This window comes from Cryptomeria japonica, chromosome 6 (genome assembly GCF_030272615.1).
Source record: "Cryptomeria japonica chromosome 6, Sugi_1.0, whole genome shotgun sequence".
Lineage (NCBI taxonomy): Eukaryota > Viridiplantae > Streptophyta > Pinopsida > Cupressales > Cupressaceae > Cryptomeria > Cryptomeria japonica.
In genome coordinates, this window is record NC_081410.1 from 512,808,047 (window position 1) to 512,829,721 (window position 21,675).

The 21,675-nt window shown below is 33.5% G+C and overlaps 1 protein-coding gene across 1 annotated transcript in view; it reads left to right on the forward strand.

Annotated features, from left to right (window-relative positions):
- The window catches only part of LOC131876674 (uncharacterized), a 50,980-nt gene extending 40,227 nt beyond the window's left edge, over window positions 1-10,753 (forward strand). The window contains exon 2 of the mRNA XM_059222121.1: window positions 10,745-10,753. Coding sequence (XP_059078104.1) covers window positions 10,745-10,753 — 9 coding nt within the window. The remainder of the gene's footprint in view (window positions 1-10,744) is intronic.
- The last annotated feature ends 10,922 nt before the right edge of the window (window positions 10,754-21,675 follow it).

The following is a 21,675-nucleotide window of genomic DNA, read 5'->3' on the forward strand; positions in this document are numbered from 1 at the left end:
ACAAAGGAAACAGAAGATGGTTGGGACATATTCTTGGTTGACAAGGAAAAACAAGAAGAATACAGGAAACCTAAGCCTATAAAAGTATATCAGAAGGATAGGGACAAGGGGAAAGGCAAAGCTGGTGGACCACCAAGCATAAAGGTTAAAGACAACCTACCCCCACTGGTAATAATTACAACTACTGAAGATCAACTGGTAGCAAAAAGTATGGATTTAGAGGATACCAATCCTGATTCTGAAGTCCTATATACTGTAAATGTTGATACCCAAAAGATCAACATAATAGTTGATAAAGATACAACTGACAAGTTAGATATGGGTAATGAGCCTCCGGTAGCAGGGGAAACAGAGAAACTGGTAGACGACATAGAGAAAAAGGTAGAATCTGATCCACAAATAGAGACAACACAACATTCAGAGAAACCATCAGAGCTAAAGGCTCCAGAATAGGTTCACAAGGAAACAATGCCACCGGTAAGTAGTGAAGTAGGAAAACTAGTGCTAAAAAAAATGTAGACACAAACTAACCTACCAGAGGTCAATACAAGCATGGTTACCTCCACTAGTACTCAGATTGTTGGGTCATCATCAATATTCAAGTCAACAAATGTGACTGAGGTACTACTTGACTCCATTAAGAAAATAACTGACTACAGTTCACAGGCTTATAAAGCAATAGATGATTCAATACCAATTTTGAAGGCAATAGCTCCAAACTGTAACATAGATAACAAAGATTCTTTAGGACAATTGGATACATTGTGTAAATATGTTTCTAAAAACATTGAGAAAATAAAGGAAGAATAAGTAAAGGATAAGGTAGAAAAAGAGAAACAAAAATTCTTTGATGAGGAAATAAAGAAGTGTAACAGAAATTTTGACACACTTCTACCAGAACTTTGTAGTTTGTTGAAAGAATACAAAAATCTATATAAAGATACATGTAAAACAAACTTGTTCACTGTAGATATTGACAAGAAAATAAGCAAGACACAGGATGAGATAAATAAGCTTGCAGACAATTTTGTCAACTCACCGGATTCATTATCAGTTTTTGAAGAGAAGATAGCAAATTTTGAGGAAGAATTGCTCAAACAGGAAAGAGAAAAAGAAAGAATAATAAACAAGGCAAAACATTTGAGGTCTAAACTAAGTCCAAGATTGGACTATTTAGCATCTTTGTGGAAGGAAATCTTAGAGGCACTAATACAGGGAAACAAAACATTGATAGAGCATTTGCAGCATCTCACCAGTACAGTACAGAGGACTGAAACAACAATAAAAGATAGTAAAAAGTTTATGGATAGTTTAAACTTAATTCTAGGAGATCTTTTTCAGATAATAACTACCTAGCTAAAGGGTTGAGGATATGGATAGATGAAACTAAAAACTCTACTGACATCTTGCCAACCTTTATCATTGATGTCAAAGGGGGAGTAGTGGGATGAGAAAGTTCAAAACATAGGAATCATATGCTCAGGGGGAGCCCTTATATTTTTGGTAAACATTTTTGGTAACATTTTTTTTGGACTACACATTTTTGATACTTTTTGAAATTTCTCATCAGTGTTGCCATCAATGCCAAAGGGGGAGATTGTTGGCATATGGACACTCCAATGAGACATTGTATGCGATTGAAGGTTTTGTCATTGATGGCAACCTTGCAATCCTATGGCACCGGCAAGACAGTGCACCAACATCAACAAAGACACTGGCACCGGTACAGAAGAAAAGATGTATACCAGCACAGAGGCCGACAAGATTTTTATTATGTAATATTTTGTTTATTATTGTAAGCCGACTTGGCAAATTGTAAAATGACTTGTATATAAAGGAGATCATTATAGACATTTGTAGATGTGATAGAAGTGAATGTAAGGGCATAAAAGAAAATTATTAGGCAGACCTAAAGTGTGAATTATAGGTCAAGGATTCATGTAAATAATAGAGCAAGAACCGGCACTGAATCTGGCATTGGAGATGCTACTATAAAGAAGTACAAGTCATTGGATTAGTATAATCCTCATTGTAAGTCAGTGTGACATCCCATTGAGTAGTGAGCTCTAGGCAGTTGGCCTTCCTGCATGTGCAGGCCCCTATTGTAAGTAATATTCTCTTATTGGCCAGTGAGCGAATATTGTGGGTCACAAATCCCACTGAGGTTTTTCCCACACCGGGTTTCCTCATTAAACATCTTGTGTTATGGTGTACTTTTCATGTGCATATTCTTGATTCTATTTACTGCATTATTTTTTGCATACCGGTATACTGTTATATTATGTTCTGCATGTTTTAACTTAAGAAAATCTTATCACCAGTTAGATACTGATTCACCCCCCCCCTCTCAGTATCTATGGGACCTTTAACATATATCTCTCCCCCTTTGACATCAAATGCCAAAGTTATAATAATAAAACCAAGTTCATATACAAAATACCAATCAATTCAATATACCAACTACTCCTCCTAAGAAGTAGCTTCCTCATCAAAGACCAGAGTAAAAGATTTGTCTTTTAATTTTGCCGGTTGATGACAATAATCAACTGTCTAAGTCTCTACCGGTGGTGGTACGACTCCAAGTTGATCTTTGAGATATTCAAAAGTCTCCTTAGGCAAAGGTTTTGTGAAAATATCTGCAAGTTGTTCTTTAGTATTCACATAAGCCAGTTTTATCTCTTTTTCTTCAACTTTTTCCCTTAGAAAATTTAGTTTGATAGAAACATGTTTTGTTTTAGAATGTAATACCGGATTCTTAGATATATCAATTACTGTAGTGTTATCACAATATATAGTAATAGGTTCCTTTCATTTTACCTTTATGTCTTTCAACATTTGCTTAAGCCATAGTACCTGTGTAGAGTTAGTTGATGCTGCAACATATTTTGATTCTGCTATTGATAAAGATGTACAACTCTATTTCTTACTTAACCAAGAGGCTAATCTCTTTCCAAGAAATAATGCTCCCCTGATGGTGTTTTTTCTATCATCCACATCTCCTACCCAATTTGCATCTGTGTATGCACATAGATCAAAATTTTCATCTCTAGGATACCATAATCCAAGATTTGCAATGCCTTATAAGTACCAAAAAATCCTTTTTACTACTGATTCATGATTTTCTCTAGGATTACTTTGAAATCTAGAAACAATACATACTGCATTCATAATATCAGGTCTGGTTTGTGTCAAATACAGTAAACCTCCTATCATAGATTTGTATCTAGTTGGATTAAGAGATGTAGATTCAACCCTTTGAGATAATTTGTCAGTTGTAGTCATAGGTGTGCTTACTGGTTTAGAGTTCTCCATCCCAAATTTCTTTAGTAACTCTTTCAAGTACTTGTATTGACTCAAAAATATACCTTTGTCAGTCTGTGAAATCTGCAATCCTAAAAAGAATTTTATTTCTCCAATCATAGACATTTCAAATTCTTGTTGCATTTTAATAGAAAATTCTTTACATAATCCATCTTCTCCTCCAAAGATTATATCATCAATGAATACTTCTATAATCAAGATATCATCATTAGTTATTTTGCAATATAAATTGATGTCTGCATTTCCTTTAGAAAAACCAATCTTTAAAAGATACTTATCCAACCTTGCATACCAAGCTCTTGGGGCTTATTTCAATCCATACAGAGCTCTTCTTAACCTGCAAACCATATCATTGTCATCTGTCAAAGAAAATCCATTAGGTTGTTCAATATAGACTTTCTCTTCAAGATCTCCATTCAAGAATGCACATTTAATATCCATTTGATAAACTTTGCAGTTCTTGTGAGTTGCAAAAGCCAAGAATAATTTGACTGCCTCAATTCTAGCTACCAGTGCAAAGGTTTCATTGTAATCAACTCCTTCTTTCTGAGAATATCCCTTACACACTAGTCTTGCTTTGTTTCTGACAACCTTACCATCTTCATTAAGTTTGTTTCTAAATACCCATTTGGTTCCAATTATATTTTTATCTTTAGGCCGGGGAACTAATATCCAAGTATTATTTTTCTCAATTTGTTCTAATTCTTCTTCCATAGCTTTAATCCAAAATTTATCTTCACATGCCTCATTAACAGATGATGGTTCAATTTGAGAAATAAGACATACCTCTTCATTTGCCAATCCTCTTGTCATAACTCCTTTAAATTTGTTTCCAATTATCTGATCTTCAAAATGATTCAATTTTACATACTGGGGTGTCTTAGTTTGTTGTTGTTCTTCAATTACTGTGGAATCCTTTGATGGTACCAGGGTAACTGGATCTTCATTCTGTATCGATGGATTTAGTATAGGTTCATTTGTCACAATTTTTGTTGCTGGTTCAGAGTCTATATACCTTTGAGTTCCTCTAAATTGTTCATCAATCTTTACATTTGTACTCTCAACAATTTTCTGCAATCTTTTATTAAAACATCTATATGCCTTGCTCTTAGATGAATAACCAAGAAATATGCCTTCATCACTTCTAGGATCAAATTTGCTGATATACTCATCTCTTCTAATATAACATTTACTTTCAAAAATTATGAAATACTTAAGAGTAGGAGTATTACCAAACCATAGTTCATGAGGGGTCTTATCAGTTTCACCTTTGATGTGAACTTTGTTGAATGTATAGACGACTGTGCTGACTGCTTCTCTCTAATATACATGTGGTAAATTTGCTTCAGATAGCATACTTCTTGTTGCATCCAAGATAGTTCTTTTTTTCCTTTCAACAACTCCATTCTGCTGTGGTGTTCGAGGTGCTGATAGTTGTCTTCTGATTCCATTCACTTCACATAATGTATTAAAGTCCTTAGATATGAATTCTCCTCCTTGATCTGATCTTAAACAATTGATTTTCTTACCGGTTTCATTTGCAACCATTTCTTTGAATAGTTTGAACTTTCCAAGTGCTTCTGATTTTTCTCTGAGAAAAGTAACCCAACACATTCTAGAATAATCATCAATAATTAGCATGAAATATCTATCACCTTGTAAGCTTTTAGTTCTAGCTGGACCACATAAATCAGTGTGAATCAAATCAAGAGCATTATTGGATTTTTTTGGAATACTTTTGAAACTTTCTCTAACTTGTTTTCCAAATTGACATTCCTTACATATTGTATTATGAGGTTTCACAATTTTAGGGAGATCTCTAACTACCTTAGAAGTACTGATTTTTATCATGTAATCAAAGTTTACATGACATAGTCTCTTATGCCATAACCAACTTTCATCTATATTTGCAATCAAGCATGTCTTTTCACTACTACTCAAATGAAAGATATTACCTCTAATCTGATTACCGGTTGCAATTTCTAAACCAGTTCTATTCATGATTTTGCATTTTCCATTCTTAAATTGTAAGTGAAATCCTTTCTCAACTAATTGACCAACACTTCAAAGATTATGCTTTAATCCTTCAACATAGTAGACATTGTTAGTGTTATGCTTATCATCAAGAGATATTGTACCCTTACCTTTGATTGAACAGGCTTTGTCATCCCCAAATCTTACTAAACCTCCATTGTATTCTTGAAAGTTCAATAATTTAGCTTTGTCTCCTGTCATATGATGTGAGCATCCTGAGTCAATGATCCATTCATCCTTTACTTCAACTTTAGCTACTAGGGCTTGTTCTACTGGTTGAGTAGTAGGTGTCAGTTGACCTTCTATTATAGCAACAAAAACCCATCCATTGTCTACTGGATCCTCATCAGAATCATTAGTCACACCTTCATTAGCAATGTAACAAGATTTGTCTTTGTTCTTCTTAAATCTGTATCTCTGATTTTTAGGATTAGGCTTGTATGTTCTTCTAGCTTCTTCTCTTAGTCTAGCATGTCTATGAGGGCATCTTGAAGCCATATGACCAATCTTATTGTAGTTAAAACAATTAAAGGGTGCTTTACCTTCATATTTACTTCCAACTAGACCTTTAGGCATTTTTCTTGCAAATAGTGCTTCAAGTTCCTCAAGTTCTTCATTCTCCTTCCTAGTTTCTTCAAGTTATCTTGCATAAAAGGCTTTCCAATCTGATCTGTCAAATGATGGAGTAGATGATGTTGATTCTTTAAAGGCCAAATCTATCTTTATAGTAGCAATAGGACCAAATTCCTCAATTTCAAAAGATGAAAGTTTTCCAATCAATGTATCCCTAGTTACTGATGTATTAGGCATTGTTCTCAACTCATTTATAGCAGTAACCTTCATTTTATATGCTGGTGGCAATCCTCTTAAGATATTTGAAATAGTTTCATCCTCACTCAAGGTTCCTCCACAACATTTAATACACAAAACAATTTCATTTACTCTTTCCATAAAAGCAGAAATCCTTTCATCTTCTTCCATTTTTAGATGTTCATACCTGACTCGGAAGCTTTCAAGTTTTGCAATATTGACTATGGAATCTCCTTCATTCAGTGTTTCGAAATGATCCCAAATAGCTTTAGCAATAGACCTATCTGATAATCCCATTATTTGTTGATCAGATAAAGCGCTCAAAAGTGCTTCTCTTGCTTTGCAATCATTCTCCTCATCTTTGGCTAAGGTAGTTGGAGTGGTTTGACGAGCTACAATAGTAGTACAACCATTCTTTGTAACTTCCTAGATGTCTTTACCAGTGCAATTCAGATGTGTATCCATCCTAGTCTTCCATATCCCATAGTTAGTTCCATCAAGTTTAGGACTGTCCTTCCTGAAATAATTAGTAGTCATTGGATCTCCATAAGTTGTTAAACTTCTACAAAAGAGGACTAAGCTCTGATACCAATTGTTAGGTCCCAGAGACAACTGAGACGGGGGGTGAATTAGTTGTCTAATAAACTCAAAACAAAAACAACTCACCCAAATTAATGCTTAATACTGGTAAAACAGTTAAGTATGCCGGTAGATAGTGTTAATAGTTAATTGCTATATCGGTAAAGATTAATGCATGAAACATAAACACAAAGTCATCCACAACACATAACACCAATATTTATACGTGGAAACCCTGTAAGGGGAAAAACCATGATGGGAAACCTTACCCACAATCAGATGATACTACTGCAGATAGTAAGTGTACATAAATGGGGTCTGTACATGCAGAAAGGCCAACAGCCTAGAACTCACTACTCAATCACAAAATGGGAGTCACACTGACTATAGTTGGATGGTTAAATCCAATAAGAATGTACTACACAAAATAGCATCTTCATATGCTAGATTCAGTACTGGTGTAATGCTGATATGCTTCCACAAAAACCTAGCTTCACCTTCAAATGATGTCTTCATGTATAGCTCTACTTAATCTCACATATACCTTCACTTAATTCTTTTTTGCATTCCCACATTCAATCTTACAAATAAGATCTTACATTAATACCATAAGCTAAGACCAATTTTAGTAGGTCGACTCTACAAGATATTAAAATAAAAATATTTTACAAACAATATATTATCTGATGCAATAACTGATTAAACATGTCATCTTAAAGCATTTACAACAATAATAAATCATCTCCATAGCGTGCCATGCTGATCTGGAAAAGATAAACCTGTCGATGTAACCCTAGGTAACCCTGGACCTATTTGCCGGTAAAAGCAAATATGCAAATATGAATATACCAATGATTAACTCTTGAAAACAAAGTGTCCACATGATGTCTTCGACATTACCAAGTGTCTTCCATATCATTCCAAGTGCCGGTGATCATTATATCCTACCGGTGAACCATATACCAGTAACTGTGCAATAGTTACTTGCTTGCTGATGAATGCTGGTGGATCTCCAGAGTGATAGTGCTTTAGTAGGTGTTGACATCAATGACAAAACCATACCAAAATACCAATAGTCAACCTAGGCCTATGTTGATGTCTTAATGAATCTAGAAACAAGGATACCTAACATTCAACACCAAGGATATATCCTTTAGGAAACAATGTCTTAAATCCCAGATAAAGAGGGAATACCCTTATAGGCAAGGATAAGATATTTGAAAAAGAGATATCTTGCAACAAGTGTAAAGGAGATCCTTGGAGGAGAAGAGATATTTTCTCAAAAGTCATCTACCTCCAAGAGGAGTTTCTTGAACAAATATAATATCTTCTACCAAAAGAAGGGAAGGATAATAGGAATGCACACCTTTCCCATATTGCTAGGTGAAAGTAATTTTTTGATGAAGGATGACACACTTTAAACCCAATGAGAGAGGATAAGTTTATGATATATGTATATTACTAAGCGAAGAAGAGGTTATAGCCAATAACTTACACCTCTTTCATAAGAGAAAATCCTTGAGAAATCAACAACATCACACAAGGAATGAAACAAAATCATCAGCAAACACTTCTCAGTAAAGGAAAAGTGGAACTTTAGAAAGGACAAGAGAGAGGAAGATAAATCATTTCCCCCCAAGTATAAGGAAAATGAGAAGAATTTAAAAACTTCTAAAGAGAGATTTAACATAAGCAAATACATAATATGCTCACATGAATGAATATCCAATGCAAGAAAAGACATTAATATATGTAAATGGCAACTCTAAAGAAAAGGTAATCTTCAAAAAGAAATACAAAGAAAGGAAGGAATGTTGGAATTGTACACTCCAATGAGAATTGAAGGTGATTGAAGGTGTTGTCATTGATGGAAAACTTGCAGCATTGTGGAAATCTACAAGCACAATCATCGGCAGGCACAGGCACCGTCAGGCACTTCACCGACAATGACAACAATGTTCACCGGCATCCCAGTCGACAGGAACAACTTTTTGTATTTACTTGTAATATATTTTGTAAGACGACATGGCATATTGTAATAAGACTCATATATGTATGAGGTTTTGTAAATCATTTTAATATAAATGAGAAGTAAGACAGCATGGATGTAGAAGTGATAAGTGAATATTAAGGCATATTTTGTATAAGGGTTTATGGTTATAGTATGAGATTAAACCGGTACTAAACATGGCATAGAATATGTTGAATTATAGCAGTACATTATATTGGATTCTCATAATCCATTTTGTAAGTCAGTGAGATTTCCTTTTGTAATTGTGAAGTGAGCTCCAAGCAGTTGCCCTTCTTGCATGTGCAGGCCCCTCTTGTAAGTAATATCCATTCATTGGCCAGTGAGTGAATATTGTGGGTCACAAATCCCACTGAGGTTTTTCCCACACCGAGTTTCCTTGTTAAACATCTTGTGTTATGGTGTGCTTTCTATGTTGTCTTTATTGTTCCTATTTTACTACATTAATTCTTGTTTACCGATACACTATTTTGGAATGCAAAATACTTAATAAGGTTAAATATTCAGTAAACCAGTTAGATACTGATTCACCCCCCTCTTAGTATCTTTAGACTATCATCAATCCTAACAAGGAAGATCACAAATAATCCTAAGAAGGGATTAATCATTAGAGATATACTGTTCCAAGAAAGGCTATCGACACATGAAAAATACAACCCCTAAAGGGAATAGTGATATTTTAGATAGAAAGAGAGAAAGGGAAGATGCCACCCTTGCCCCCCAAGAAAGAAGACAAGGATAGATAAGGGGAAAGAATCACACATTTTCCTAGGAGAGATTATTCATAAGAGATTTGCCATTTCAAATAAAGAATAGGTCTTAACAAGGGACACACGATACTCTCATGAAGGATAATTCTATGCAAGAAAGGATATCATGTCATGAAAAATGCAATCCATAAAGGAAATGGTGAAACTTTAAGATAAAAGAGAGGATAGAGATGAAAGAGGATAATGTTGCTACCCCAAGATATTTGAAATTGAGAAAGTAGCACGTCTATAAACAAAGATCCCCCAATTAAGTTAACTACTTGTGTCATAGGGTGAGGAGGAACATGAGGGGGAAAGTGTCATGCTCAAACTTTTGGACAAAAATGCAACAACAATTTTTTTTAAACAACACAAAAATAATAAATGTTATTGGGTAAAAGATGTGATAAATAAATTTTTTTCTATACTAAGGGTTAACTCATGTGTTAAAAGAATGGGTTCCTAGAGTTAATTTAATTAACTCCACAAATATAACGTTTATATCTTTAATACTGAAATAATTTTACCTAAGTCATCATCACAACTTTATTTATTAATTAATTAAATTTTCCCTAAATATTCTTCAATTTTCTAATCAAGAGATAATATTCATTCCTAATAGTATTTAATTGCCTTTGCAATTTATTTAAATTAATATTATCACATTTCCATTAGTATTAAAAAATAATGAGTTTAATGATAGTACACATCGTTTTAAAATCGCCTATTAAAGTTGACTAAATCCAATACGATAATTTCCTACTCACTAACTTCACATTAATGTCAAGTATTTCCCTTAAAATGTTAAATATTTAATATTTAATATCCAACATTAAACTACCTCAACTTAATTTACTCATTACACCATTAAAATTTCCATTAGTAAACTCTTTTAATAAATTTACCCAAACATGAGAATAATATTGCTATATAAATAATTAATTACAACTCCAACAAAATTCCCTAAAAGGTCAAGTAGCCTAAAATAATAACTTAAATTAAATGGGTATTCCCCCCCTTTACTTTATTTCTTTTATTATTATCTTTTATTCTAGCCCTAACTAGGATTTATTTTAAAATCTATTAACTCTCTTCTTTTACCTTTTCTTTTCATTTTTTACTCTCTTTACTTTTCCTTTGTTTTATTCATTTACCCTAACCCGAAATTGGGTTAGGGTTTCATTTTAGCTACACATATTTTTGTTTTTGTGTGTGTGTGTAGGTGAAGTAGGGCGGAGGCATGTCGAAAGGAGGCCAAAGAAGGCATGAAGGTCGTGGCGTTAGAGGTGGAAGGGCGATGGTTGCAAGCCGCAGGGCGACACACGGGCACCACTATGGATATCCACAGTGGTGGCGATTCCGCTCAATGTGGATACCCATAGTGGCGGTTGTGGTGCTGCCCACTGTGGTTACCCAAAGTGGCGGCAGCGGTGCCACCCACTATGGATACCCACAATGGTAGCCAAACCTCCACCATGGTTATCCATGGTGTTGGCCAGGGTTTCATAGCAAGGTTAAAAAAAAAATTGAGCATTTTTTTTCTTAAAAGGCATAAATAAATAATTACATATGTATATGTATATGTATATGTATATGTATATATATATATATATATATGTATATATATTTATATATATATATATATATATATATAAATATATATACATATATATATATATATATGTATATATATTTATATATATATATATATATATATATATATATATATAAATATATATACATATATATATATATATATATATATTTATATGTATAGCATATATGACAATCAATATAAAATCTCATTATGAAATAAACCAAAATAGAAATAGCAAAATCTTTTTCATTTAGGATAAATGTATCTTATATTTTTTTTTGTTATTTTAATGTAGTATACTATCTAACTTAATTTTTTTTCAATGCACCAGATTAGTTAGATGTAAGATAATAGATATTTAAAATGTATCACACACACACACACACACACACACATATATTCATATACTTAAATCTACAGTTTTTATTTTCTTCTACACTAGCTTAGAGCAGGTATGTCAAACAAACAGAATGATTTTCTTATATCTTTTATATTTAAATAAAAAATGCATAGATTAAATTATTCCTCTAAACTTGTGTATTTACAGATTAACTAAAAGTAGAGTTTTATAAGAATGCAATGATGAACTTTCATTTTTAGAATATAAACTTTAACAAAAATAATTTATTTTACAGCGACAACTAATTTCTTCAAATTTATTTTTGAACAATAAAGAAGCAAGATGCAAATACTAAAGGGATTAAAACTAACACTTAAAAAGTATTTTTATTCATTTTCTTTTAAAAAACTATAGGCAACAATAACATTTCCTTTTCATTTATAATTGTACTTCTAACACTTATTTTGCAGAAATGATAAAATTAACAGAATGTAATCAACTTAAATAATTATCTAACTTTTTCCCATTTCCAACTTGCATATCTTTTACTAACCAATAAAATAGAAAATAGATTTTCATTTCAATTTTATCCAAGCAATAAACAAATTTAAAGGAATAACTCAAATGTTTTTCTTTTCTTTTATTTCTTTGAAATGAACTACACAAGTAAATTTTTATTTTTTTTCTTCATTGTTTCCCTTACACAAAATAGGAAGGTTACAAACTCAAGCCTCTTCATTTCTACCAAATGAGGGCTTGTCAAAAATACATTTCTTTAATTTGAAAACTCAATATATTAAATAGGAACTTTGCAAGAAGACTTCACTCCATTATTTATTCTCAAGAAATCCTGCAATAACATTTGTAGGTTGTGACCATGTAGGCTCACCTTCCAACCTAGGATTACATGAAGCCAACCCCAAGATAGGAGAACCAAGGATAAACTAGATAAAAACAATGCAAACACAATAGAAGAAAGACTCACAACATTAGAACTCCCAACCCAAGGATAAACGAAGTTACCAAATGACTATTTCTTTGAGGGGTGAAGGTGGACCAAGTACCTAGAGGAGAATTTGCAATATGGAGAACATAATGCCTTTGCAAGGTTGCCAAAAATAGAACCACCACAAGCTACATACTTGTCCCAAAATACCCTTATGTCCCCCATGGCATACAAGCCCAAAATCTCCCCTTATGACCCCCTTTGCATAACTACTATAAAAATAAAATGTAGCAAGGGTCCCATAACCCTTGTTTATCTCTCTCTTCCAAGAAGAGGATCTCTATACTCTTAGGCTATCAAGCAAACCTTCACTGCCAAGGCTACTCTACCCTCCCAAGGGTGAGTATGGCCTTGAAACACCCAAAAATAGAAATCATTCAACAAATAAGGACTCATGATGAACTTCCCAAAAACAACAAAGAAAACAACATCAAAAGCACATACAATCATTTTCATATTGACAATAAAAGCATTTACAAGGATAAAATTATACCAATCTTAAATCTGCAAAAAGGAAATGAGGAGAAGTTGAAGAAGATCTTCCCAATGCACTAATCTCTTTCCCCCTCCATACTTAAAAGATCCAACTCCAAAAACCAAAAAAAACTTGAACGAAAATTCTCTGTCTCCAAAAAAATGGAGAGTGAGTGATCAAAATTCTCCCTCTCAAACCATTCCCTAAGAAGACTCTCCTCACTCTTTCCAATCCTCTTGGAAAGGGTGAGAGATTTTCATAGGTTGGTCTTCCCAATAGCTTAAAAGCTCTCTAAACAAGTCAACCCGAACAGGTAAAGGAAAAATGGGAAAGAGAAAATATCACTCAATTGGAAGGTTGTCTAACCTAGGTGAGATCCTCCAAAGTTGAATTTCGGCCATCTTGAAAAACTTAACTTTCTGGGTGACTTGAGAGTCACCAGGGAGTGGACACAATGCTAAAATTGTCTTTTACTCATGGGTATAGCATATGGACCTGAAAAAATGCCCCTTACCTAACCTTAGGAGTTAGTTTAACCCTCTAGAAACTCACCCAAAGTTTACCTATGGGTCAACTTTGATTTGACCTTTCTAATGGCTCTCTATCCAAGACTTTCTTGGGGCCATACTAGGATATTTTGAAAAATGCATTGGTAAAACAAATTCCCTCCAAGGGACATGTCACTGCCAACTCACTTCTCAATACATGTGTCAAGTGACACCACACAATTACACAATACTTAAATACACATGGCAATGTCCCTTTTTTGGAATTAATAAATTTAACAAATTCAATTTAAACACACATTCAAGCGTATACATTTACAAATAAAACACATTACACACAAGGTATTGTATCTTTAAATAGACAACCCTTGGCTTCACAAACACACATAGGTTTAGCTTGATTCTCCAAATAGTTTCCATGGTCACATGGATTAGTTTTCCTGCACATCTCACTTTGCATATTAGTAATCCCAATAATCACATATAATATTAACATATGAAAAGAGTAATTCAAATATTTGATATAATTTCAATTATAATAATCAAGTTTCCAATTATAGAAGAAAATCCACATTAAATAATCTACTCAATGGCATCATCACAATCATCATGAAATTTAGTCATTTATAAAGCATGCATCCATAATTTCTAGCATCAAAATAAAGTTCTGCAAGTCAAAGATAAATGACATAGACCATATCAATGCTATCCAATCACTGGATCATATAGAATCTATGTCCATAATGCATCAAAATAAAGTATCAATAATAGATCCAAAACATGAGAAATAACTGCAATGCTATGACGGGTCGAGGTAGGGCCTCACAAAAAGGAGTGCTAAGGCACTACCTTTTCACCAAGAAAGAGATCAAGATCTATTGAAATACATATATGAGCACTATCATATTGCTCTTGAAAAAATTTCTCAAATTCTTTACACTTTCCTAGAGAATGAGAACCACGATGATGAAAAAGACAATATTTGTTTCCTTCTTTATACTTAGTGCTAAACTTCACAAAAGGAAAAACAACATTCTTGCCATACTTCAAGTTCGAAAAGATTCTAGTAGCCAGTTTTTCTTGATCATCAATAGGTGTAGGCTTAATTTTTTTGAGATTAAGAAAAAGAGTTATTATTAGAAGAAGAAGGTTTGTAATCAATGATTTTAACCATACCACTATTAATAAATTATTTCATTGAATTTTGAAAATCAGGACAATCATTAGCATGATGATCATTGGTTTGATGAAATGAACAAAAATGAGTTTTTGAAGAAGAATCACATTTATGAGAGTGAATGTCTTCTTGTCTTGCAAGATGATATTTGAAGTCTTGAATCCTAAGGAGGTCATCCATAGGAGATTTATTATCATGTCCTATTCCTTTTGTGGTGATTTTTGTAGGAGGGTTTATAGGGACTCTTGTAGACATCTAAAAATGGTCAATGCTTGTGGAGTCATACTTTAACATTTGTGCATTGCCTTATTTTAGGGTTCTTGCATCGCATTAACATTTCTTCTATGTTGCGCACTTGGTCTTTATCATTTACGAACATCGAGTCCTTCTTCTGCATTCCAAATTTTTCTCGCTTTCAAATTAGGTCTTGTCGATAACAATCTTCAATCATGATTTTGGTCGATCTTATCCTGTCGCATCAATGTGTGTGCTCATTTATCATGATTTTGGATATCATCAATTCTAATCGATGATAGAATTAGGGTTTTGTCCTCTTGTCAATCTTTCAATCATCTTTAGCTTGTTAGTAATCATTTGTGATTATCAACTTGTCAATCTCCTCATTTTGCGATCGATTCATCATTGATCCTTGTCCTTGTCAATCTCGTCATTTTTACGATTAATTCATCATCAATCCTTGTCCTTAGCAATCTCGTCATTTTGCGATCGATTCGTCATCGATCCTTGTCCTTGTCAATCTTGTCATTTTTGCAATTGATTTGTCATCGATCCTTGTCCTTAGCAATCTCATCATTTTGCGATCAATTCATCATCGATCCTTGTCCTTGTCAATCTTGTCATTTTGTGAACGATTCGTCATCGATCCTTGTCCTTTTCAATCATGTCAATTTGGATCGATTAGTCATTGTTCCTCATCAATTTGCGCTATCAATTTGATCTCCTTGTCAATCTTGGTCAATTTGTCATTGATTTTTGTCAACCAATTTTAATTATTTATCAACATTGGTCCTTTGTCAATCAGAATCATGATCGAACCTACATTAATTTCTTGTTATCTTGACCTAATTAGTTGTCCTCTTATTTTTAGGGTTTTATGATTTATTCATTTAATCCTTTTCTTATTCTTTGTGGGTTAAATAAATCTATTTATTTAGTCCTAGGTCTCTTTCATGAATTAATTAATGGATGAAAACATATTAATTAATTCACCTAATTTCTCTTTCATCATTTCTAATTTTCCTAATTCCTAATTTCCACCTCATTTCTAATTTTCCTAATTCCTCATTTCCACTTCATTTTCTAATTTGCTAAATTCAATTTCCACCTAATCAATTCCTCTCTAGTCTCTCCCTATTTTTGTGCTTCGGTGGAAGCATGAATTTCTCATGTGTCATATCATTGGCATAGAAAGATGTCATAGGCTTTTAGTCTTCTAACCTTTGCATTGGCAATATGTCATAATTCATGACATAGAAGGTGTCATAACCTTCTTCCTTCAACTCAATTTTGCCATTTTTGAAATTAATTGCCTTTCAAATCTCTTCATGCTAATCATGTCCTCTCTCCAATTTGTCTATAAATTGGATGAGTTTCTTCAATAAAAAAAAAAGGAATCAATCACATTTTCAGAATCAATCACACGAATCAATCAAAAAACCATGCTTCTAGTATCCTTATGCTACAATTTTCATCTTGTCAATCTTGCTTGCTTTCATACTTGCATTTTGCACTTGTAGGTGAGATCCACAAACAAAATAATTTGAAGGAGAAAGAAGGACAATGGAGGTCAATTGGAAGAGACATTGGTGATGGATTTTCATTTATTTTGAATGTCTTGTTTTCAATTCTTCTATTGATTGTAATTAGGATTTATTTCATTGCAATTTGGCTTTGTGGTTAGCTAATATCTATTTGCTTTGATGATTTCCCAATTTCTTGGTCTACAACTCTAATTCCTTGTTCAAATTTTCCAATTCCTTTTCCTCTAAAACCTTGTTTTGATATTGTGTTAAGGCCACTCTTATAAGAATATTTTAGTTGAGAAGATGAGGGAACGTTCTAATTTATTTATTTGAAGTTTGTAGTGTAAGGGTGTTTAGAAGGAATGAAAGGATTAGTTTATGAAGAAAAAATATCTTGTGGAGGAGGATTTTCCTTTCTTTCATCATGCATATCCTATTTGGTAGATTGGGAAGAAAGATCCTTATCATCTAAGGGCTTATCTTTACTTAATATTATATGGGGAGAGATATCATGAATGAAATGCATGAAATCATCTTCTCTACAAATGTGCTGATATTTAAGATAGGCTCTAGGGGAATAAGGAGGATGTAGTGCCCCTCTCTGTTTATCTTTCCCTTTTGTGCATCGATGGATTATATTGATATAGCTTAGACTACTATGTGATGCTTTTGATAGATTTGTATGGATTTATTCCTTAATTTGGACACTTTATTATTGATGATAGGCATACCATGTATTTTAAATTGACATTATGATATCATGTGGATGATGACATTTCTAGGTTGTTATGATGTTGGACTTATTTGATGATCTATATGTACTCATTTTATATGCATGGTTTATATTTGTTTATGGTATTTTGATGGTATCTTATGATGTACCAACCCTGTTTCATGATTATATTGGATACGATGATGATTATGATAGTTCTTGGTTGTGTGATTGTCTTCTACTATGTTTGTGATAGGGACGATGTCATACCACCTAATTATAATCATGATATGACATTGTGATTCCCCTTCACTTGTTCTCCTATTTCATGATAAATGTTACTGTATATGTTATCATACATGTATTGGTGGTGACAGGTTTGCAAGTTCCAGACATTGACTCCACTTGGCCTCAGAGGTCTGAGCATATGACTTAATTTCAATGGCAAGTTGTTGGAGATGGCATGTGTTCCTTCTACACACTTTAGGATTAAGTTATCATCAATGTCAGTTTATGTGCCTTTGCTGAAGTTAGTGGTTAGAGTCTTGTGTGGCATTGTGAGTATTTGATTATTTAAATTAATTAATAATTGATTCATATAGTTTATTAATGGGTATGTGCACAAAGATGGTGGTCAGAAAAGTGGACACCACCCAAAAAAAACATGGAAAAACAAGCAGCACGTACGTGGTTCTATAATTTGAAATTCCCTCGTATGCGCTTAGGTTTGTTCTTCCCGAGCCTAGAGAAGGTAGCGTGTACGTGCTACTTTTAGGAAAATGAGCACGTACGCACTGCACCTAGGAAAATTAGCGCGTACACGCTTCTCATAGGAAAATGAGTGTGTAAGCGCTAATAATCCAAATAAAACCACGTACGCAGTGCCTATTAAATTTTTTTTTTAAAAAAACCTAGATCTCATTTACTCGTGAATAGTGCATTTTTACTTCATTTTTTTTCCATTTCCTCTCCTAAACTGATGGGGTGCTAGATTTGTCCTCCAAGCTATGGATCAAGGTTAGTTTTTATTTATTTTTGTCTTTCTTTCCTGTTTGCTCAATTTGTTTTACATTTTGAATTTAATTTCATTAATTTTGATTAGGTTTTTTCATTTATTGTTTCAAAAACCAGATTCTTCTAATCCACAACAAGATTAAACAATTGCACCTCCTAAAAACCCACAAGAACAACCAAATGCACCTCTTGAAAACCCACAAGAACAACCAAATGCACATCCTGAAAACACACAAGAACAACCCCCAATTCCTCCTTCGACCGCACACCCAAAACACAGGAGCAATTAATCAATCAGTTAGGACAAAATACATCTAAAATCAATAGACTGATTGTTAAATTGAAAACTTCTGAACTTGAGCATCATCAATCCCTCACCACTAGCTTAGAAACATTAGCTAGTGGTGCCATATCTATTTCCACACAAATTACCAAATGGGGAAGCTTGAGGGATAGGTGTCGTCAATTATATGCTGATGGGCTATCATACGATGGAGTAAAAAACAAAAATATTACTAAACAACAAATATATGCCCTTTTTGTTGATCCCAAAACTGATCAGTCATTTCCTCTTAATGCAAAGAGGTTTCCCATACATTGGTGTACCAATGTGAAGATGAAGAATCTTTTTTGGCAGAGGTGGTGGATGGTCTTTGATGATCCACCTTGTAATAATTATGAGGTGCCATTATATTTTTTGAGAAAAGGATATTGTGAGTTTGTGCTCAATGTGCACCCAAACTATTTTGACATGAGAGAGTTCCATGGTAGAGGTGGTGGCTCTGCCCAAGATAGACTTGGAGCTTGTAGGCGATTACCCATAGAGAGTCGCCACCCCCTAGCACCCAAACCCAAGGTGCATCAAGATGTCCCAATAGAGCTGAAAGAGTCGATGGAGCTACAGAATATTTAGGCAGCCATAATGTTGACTAGTGTCATCATCCAGCATGGGACGTCATTAGCACACCCTATTGTATTAGATGATGAGCCATTATGTGGTGACAGAGAGCCCATCCAGCATATATGTGTCAGATTCTCAGGGATAGATGATGCAGCCAATGCAGATGGATCCTCATCTCATTTGTGCATGATTTGTGGGAGTAGATGTTAGGCCCGCACAATTGAGGATTTTGTGCTGATAGATGAGTTGATGGACATGGTGTTTGCCCATGAGCGAGAGACACAGGTGTGTTGATTTGAATTCATAGCATTTTATTTATCAGCCACTTTAAATTTGTAATTACATAAATGAATTTTCATTTATACATCGATTTAAAGTGAAACAAATAATATGCATTTCAGGATGCAACAATAGTATCCCATACTCCTCCCCTAGTTACTATAGCTGCAACTTTGATGCCTGAGGTATAAATTTTGTAACATTTTAAAATAGAATAGTACATTTTGAATTCAAAAAAATACAAGATATACTAACTATCTTTAATGCTTGGTTCAATTTTTGGTTTGTAGGTGTTGATAGGGGATGAAATGTCCCAGATTGATGACATCATGCTCTGAGCGGACGATTTTGGCCTACAAGGCTATACGGTATCATATTTTGTACAACCCTTTTTATGTTTTGTTTTGATGGAATATGCAAGTTATTTCATTTTAGATTTTTAAAATTATGTTTAATTTATTATCTGTACTAATATCTCATGTTAATTTAATTTTTTTAAGGTACCCCCTCCTCGTCTATGGCTCGTCCTAAGAAACAGAATTCCTGGAAGACGCCAAAATGTGGGAAGAAGGTGATTGAACACATTTTTAGTTGTATAATTGTTTGAAAATATTGAAATCAAGTCTTAGTTGGGGTTTGTAGATTGATTAGTGTTTTTTGTCTATTTTACATGTATAATGGCCATTGAGCTATGTGGATTTGTTGAATGCACCTGATTCGCTCGTGGATCAAGAGAGGGCGGAGGTATGTATCTCTACGTTATTTTCTTGATTTCATGATTATATGCACGCATACATGTGAACTTGTGATATATTATAATCTTATAATTTTTTCATATAGGAAATATCCATACCTATTTCATTAAAGGCGAACCCTCCTTCGTGCACTGGACAAGCATCTCAAGATCTGGTACACTTTTGTTTGATATGTAAAATTAAGTGTTTTAACCTTCAATAATTATCATTATATTAATTCTATTTAATCTTTGAATATTTTTTGTATAGGTAATAGTGACAGTTTCTACATCGATGGTGAGCCATCCTTAGTCCATTGGAGAAGCATCTCAGACACAGGTGTGAGGCCCTACCCCAACTCATCTTAGCATTTCAGTGATATTCATGTTGGGACTATTATGGATGCTTTATTTTTATGCATTATGGATTTAGAACTTATATGATTTCATGATTTGGATAACTTTGATATATATATTGATGCTTCATTTCTATGCATTATAGATATAGAACTCTATATGATTCTAGAATATGATTAATTTGAGATGATGTATGTCATAATTGGATTTGCAGGACTTTACTATGATGATAGAAATAGGATGCATGTCTTATGTATGGATCAAATTATGAAGATTTTGATAATTACTTATGTGGATTTATTTGGATATAAGATATATCGATTTGTTTAAATATAATTTTTTATGAGAGTGTTTGATGTGTATTCTTGTTCATGTGTTTAATATTATATGAGGTTATTTGGAATTACTAATGTGTAATTGAGATGTGCAGGAAAATGATCCATGTGACCATGGAAATATTATGGGGAACCAAACCTAGACCCATGTATGTTCATGAAGCAAAGGGTTGTCTATTTGGAGAGACAACACCCCGTTTGTATCATATTTTATTTGTGAAAGTAAATGTTGCATGTGTGTTAAATTGAATTTATAAATTTGTGTAAATCCAACAAGAGACAAATTTCATGTGTAATTTTGTAATGTATTTTATTGTGTCACTTGACACATATGTTGATTTATGTCTTGATTTTTGACTTGTCTCTTGGAGGGAGTTGTTCAACTATATTTTTTTTCAAACATTTGAATGTGGTTCTAAAATTTCCTTGGGTAGAAAGTCCTTGGAATGGTCAACTCAGGTTTGACCCGAAAGTTAACTTCAGATGGGTTTATAAGGGGTCAAATTGACTCCTAGGGGTAGTTTAAAGGTGTTTCCTAAAGCCCATAAGGTATACCTATAGGTTAGGAGTATTTTTAGGCATGTGTCTACTCCCATGTGACTGTTTAGTCACCTCAAAAAGTTAGTTTCTTAAGGTGAGCGAAAATTGAAATTAGAAGGTGTCATCTAGGTTAGATAACCTTCCCTTTTGATGAGAGATCTCTTTTCATCTTTTTCTTACTTTTTCCTTTTTAAGTTTTAGAAACTTGTGAGAATTATCACTAAGGTCTTCTTAGGAAAGAATGAGAGATTTTGTGGGTAATCACCCACTCTCCATTTTTGGAAACTATGCAATTTTGAAAAATTACAGTTTTGGGGAAGAATTTTGGTTAATTGTAGAAGGAAGAATTGTGGATTTGGGTTGCTCATCCTCAATCTAGTTCTAGAAAACCTTTGGGTAGATTGAAGGTTGGTTCATC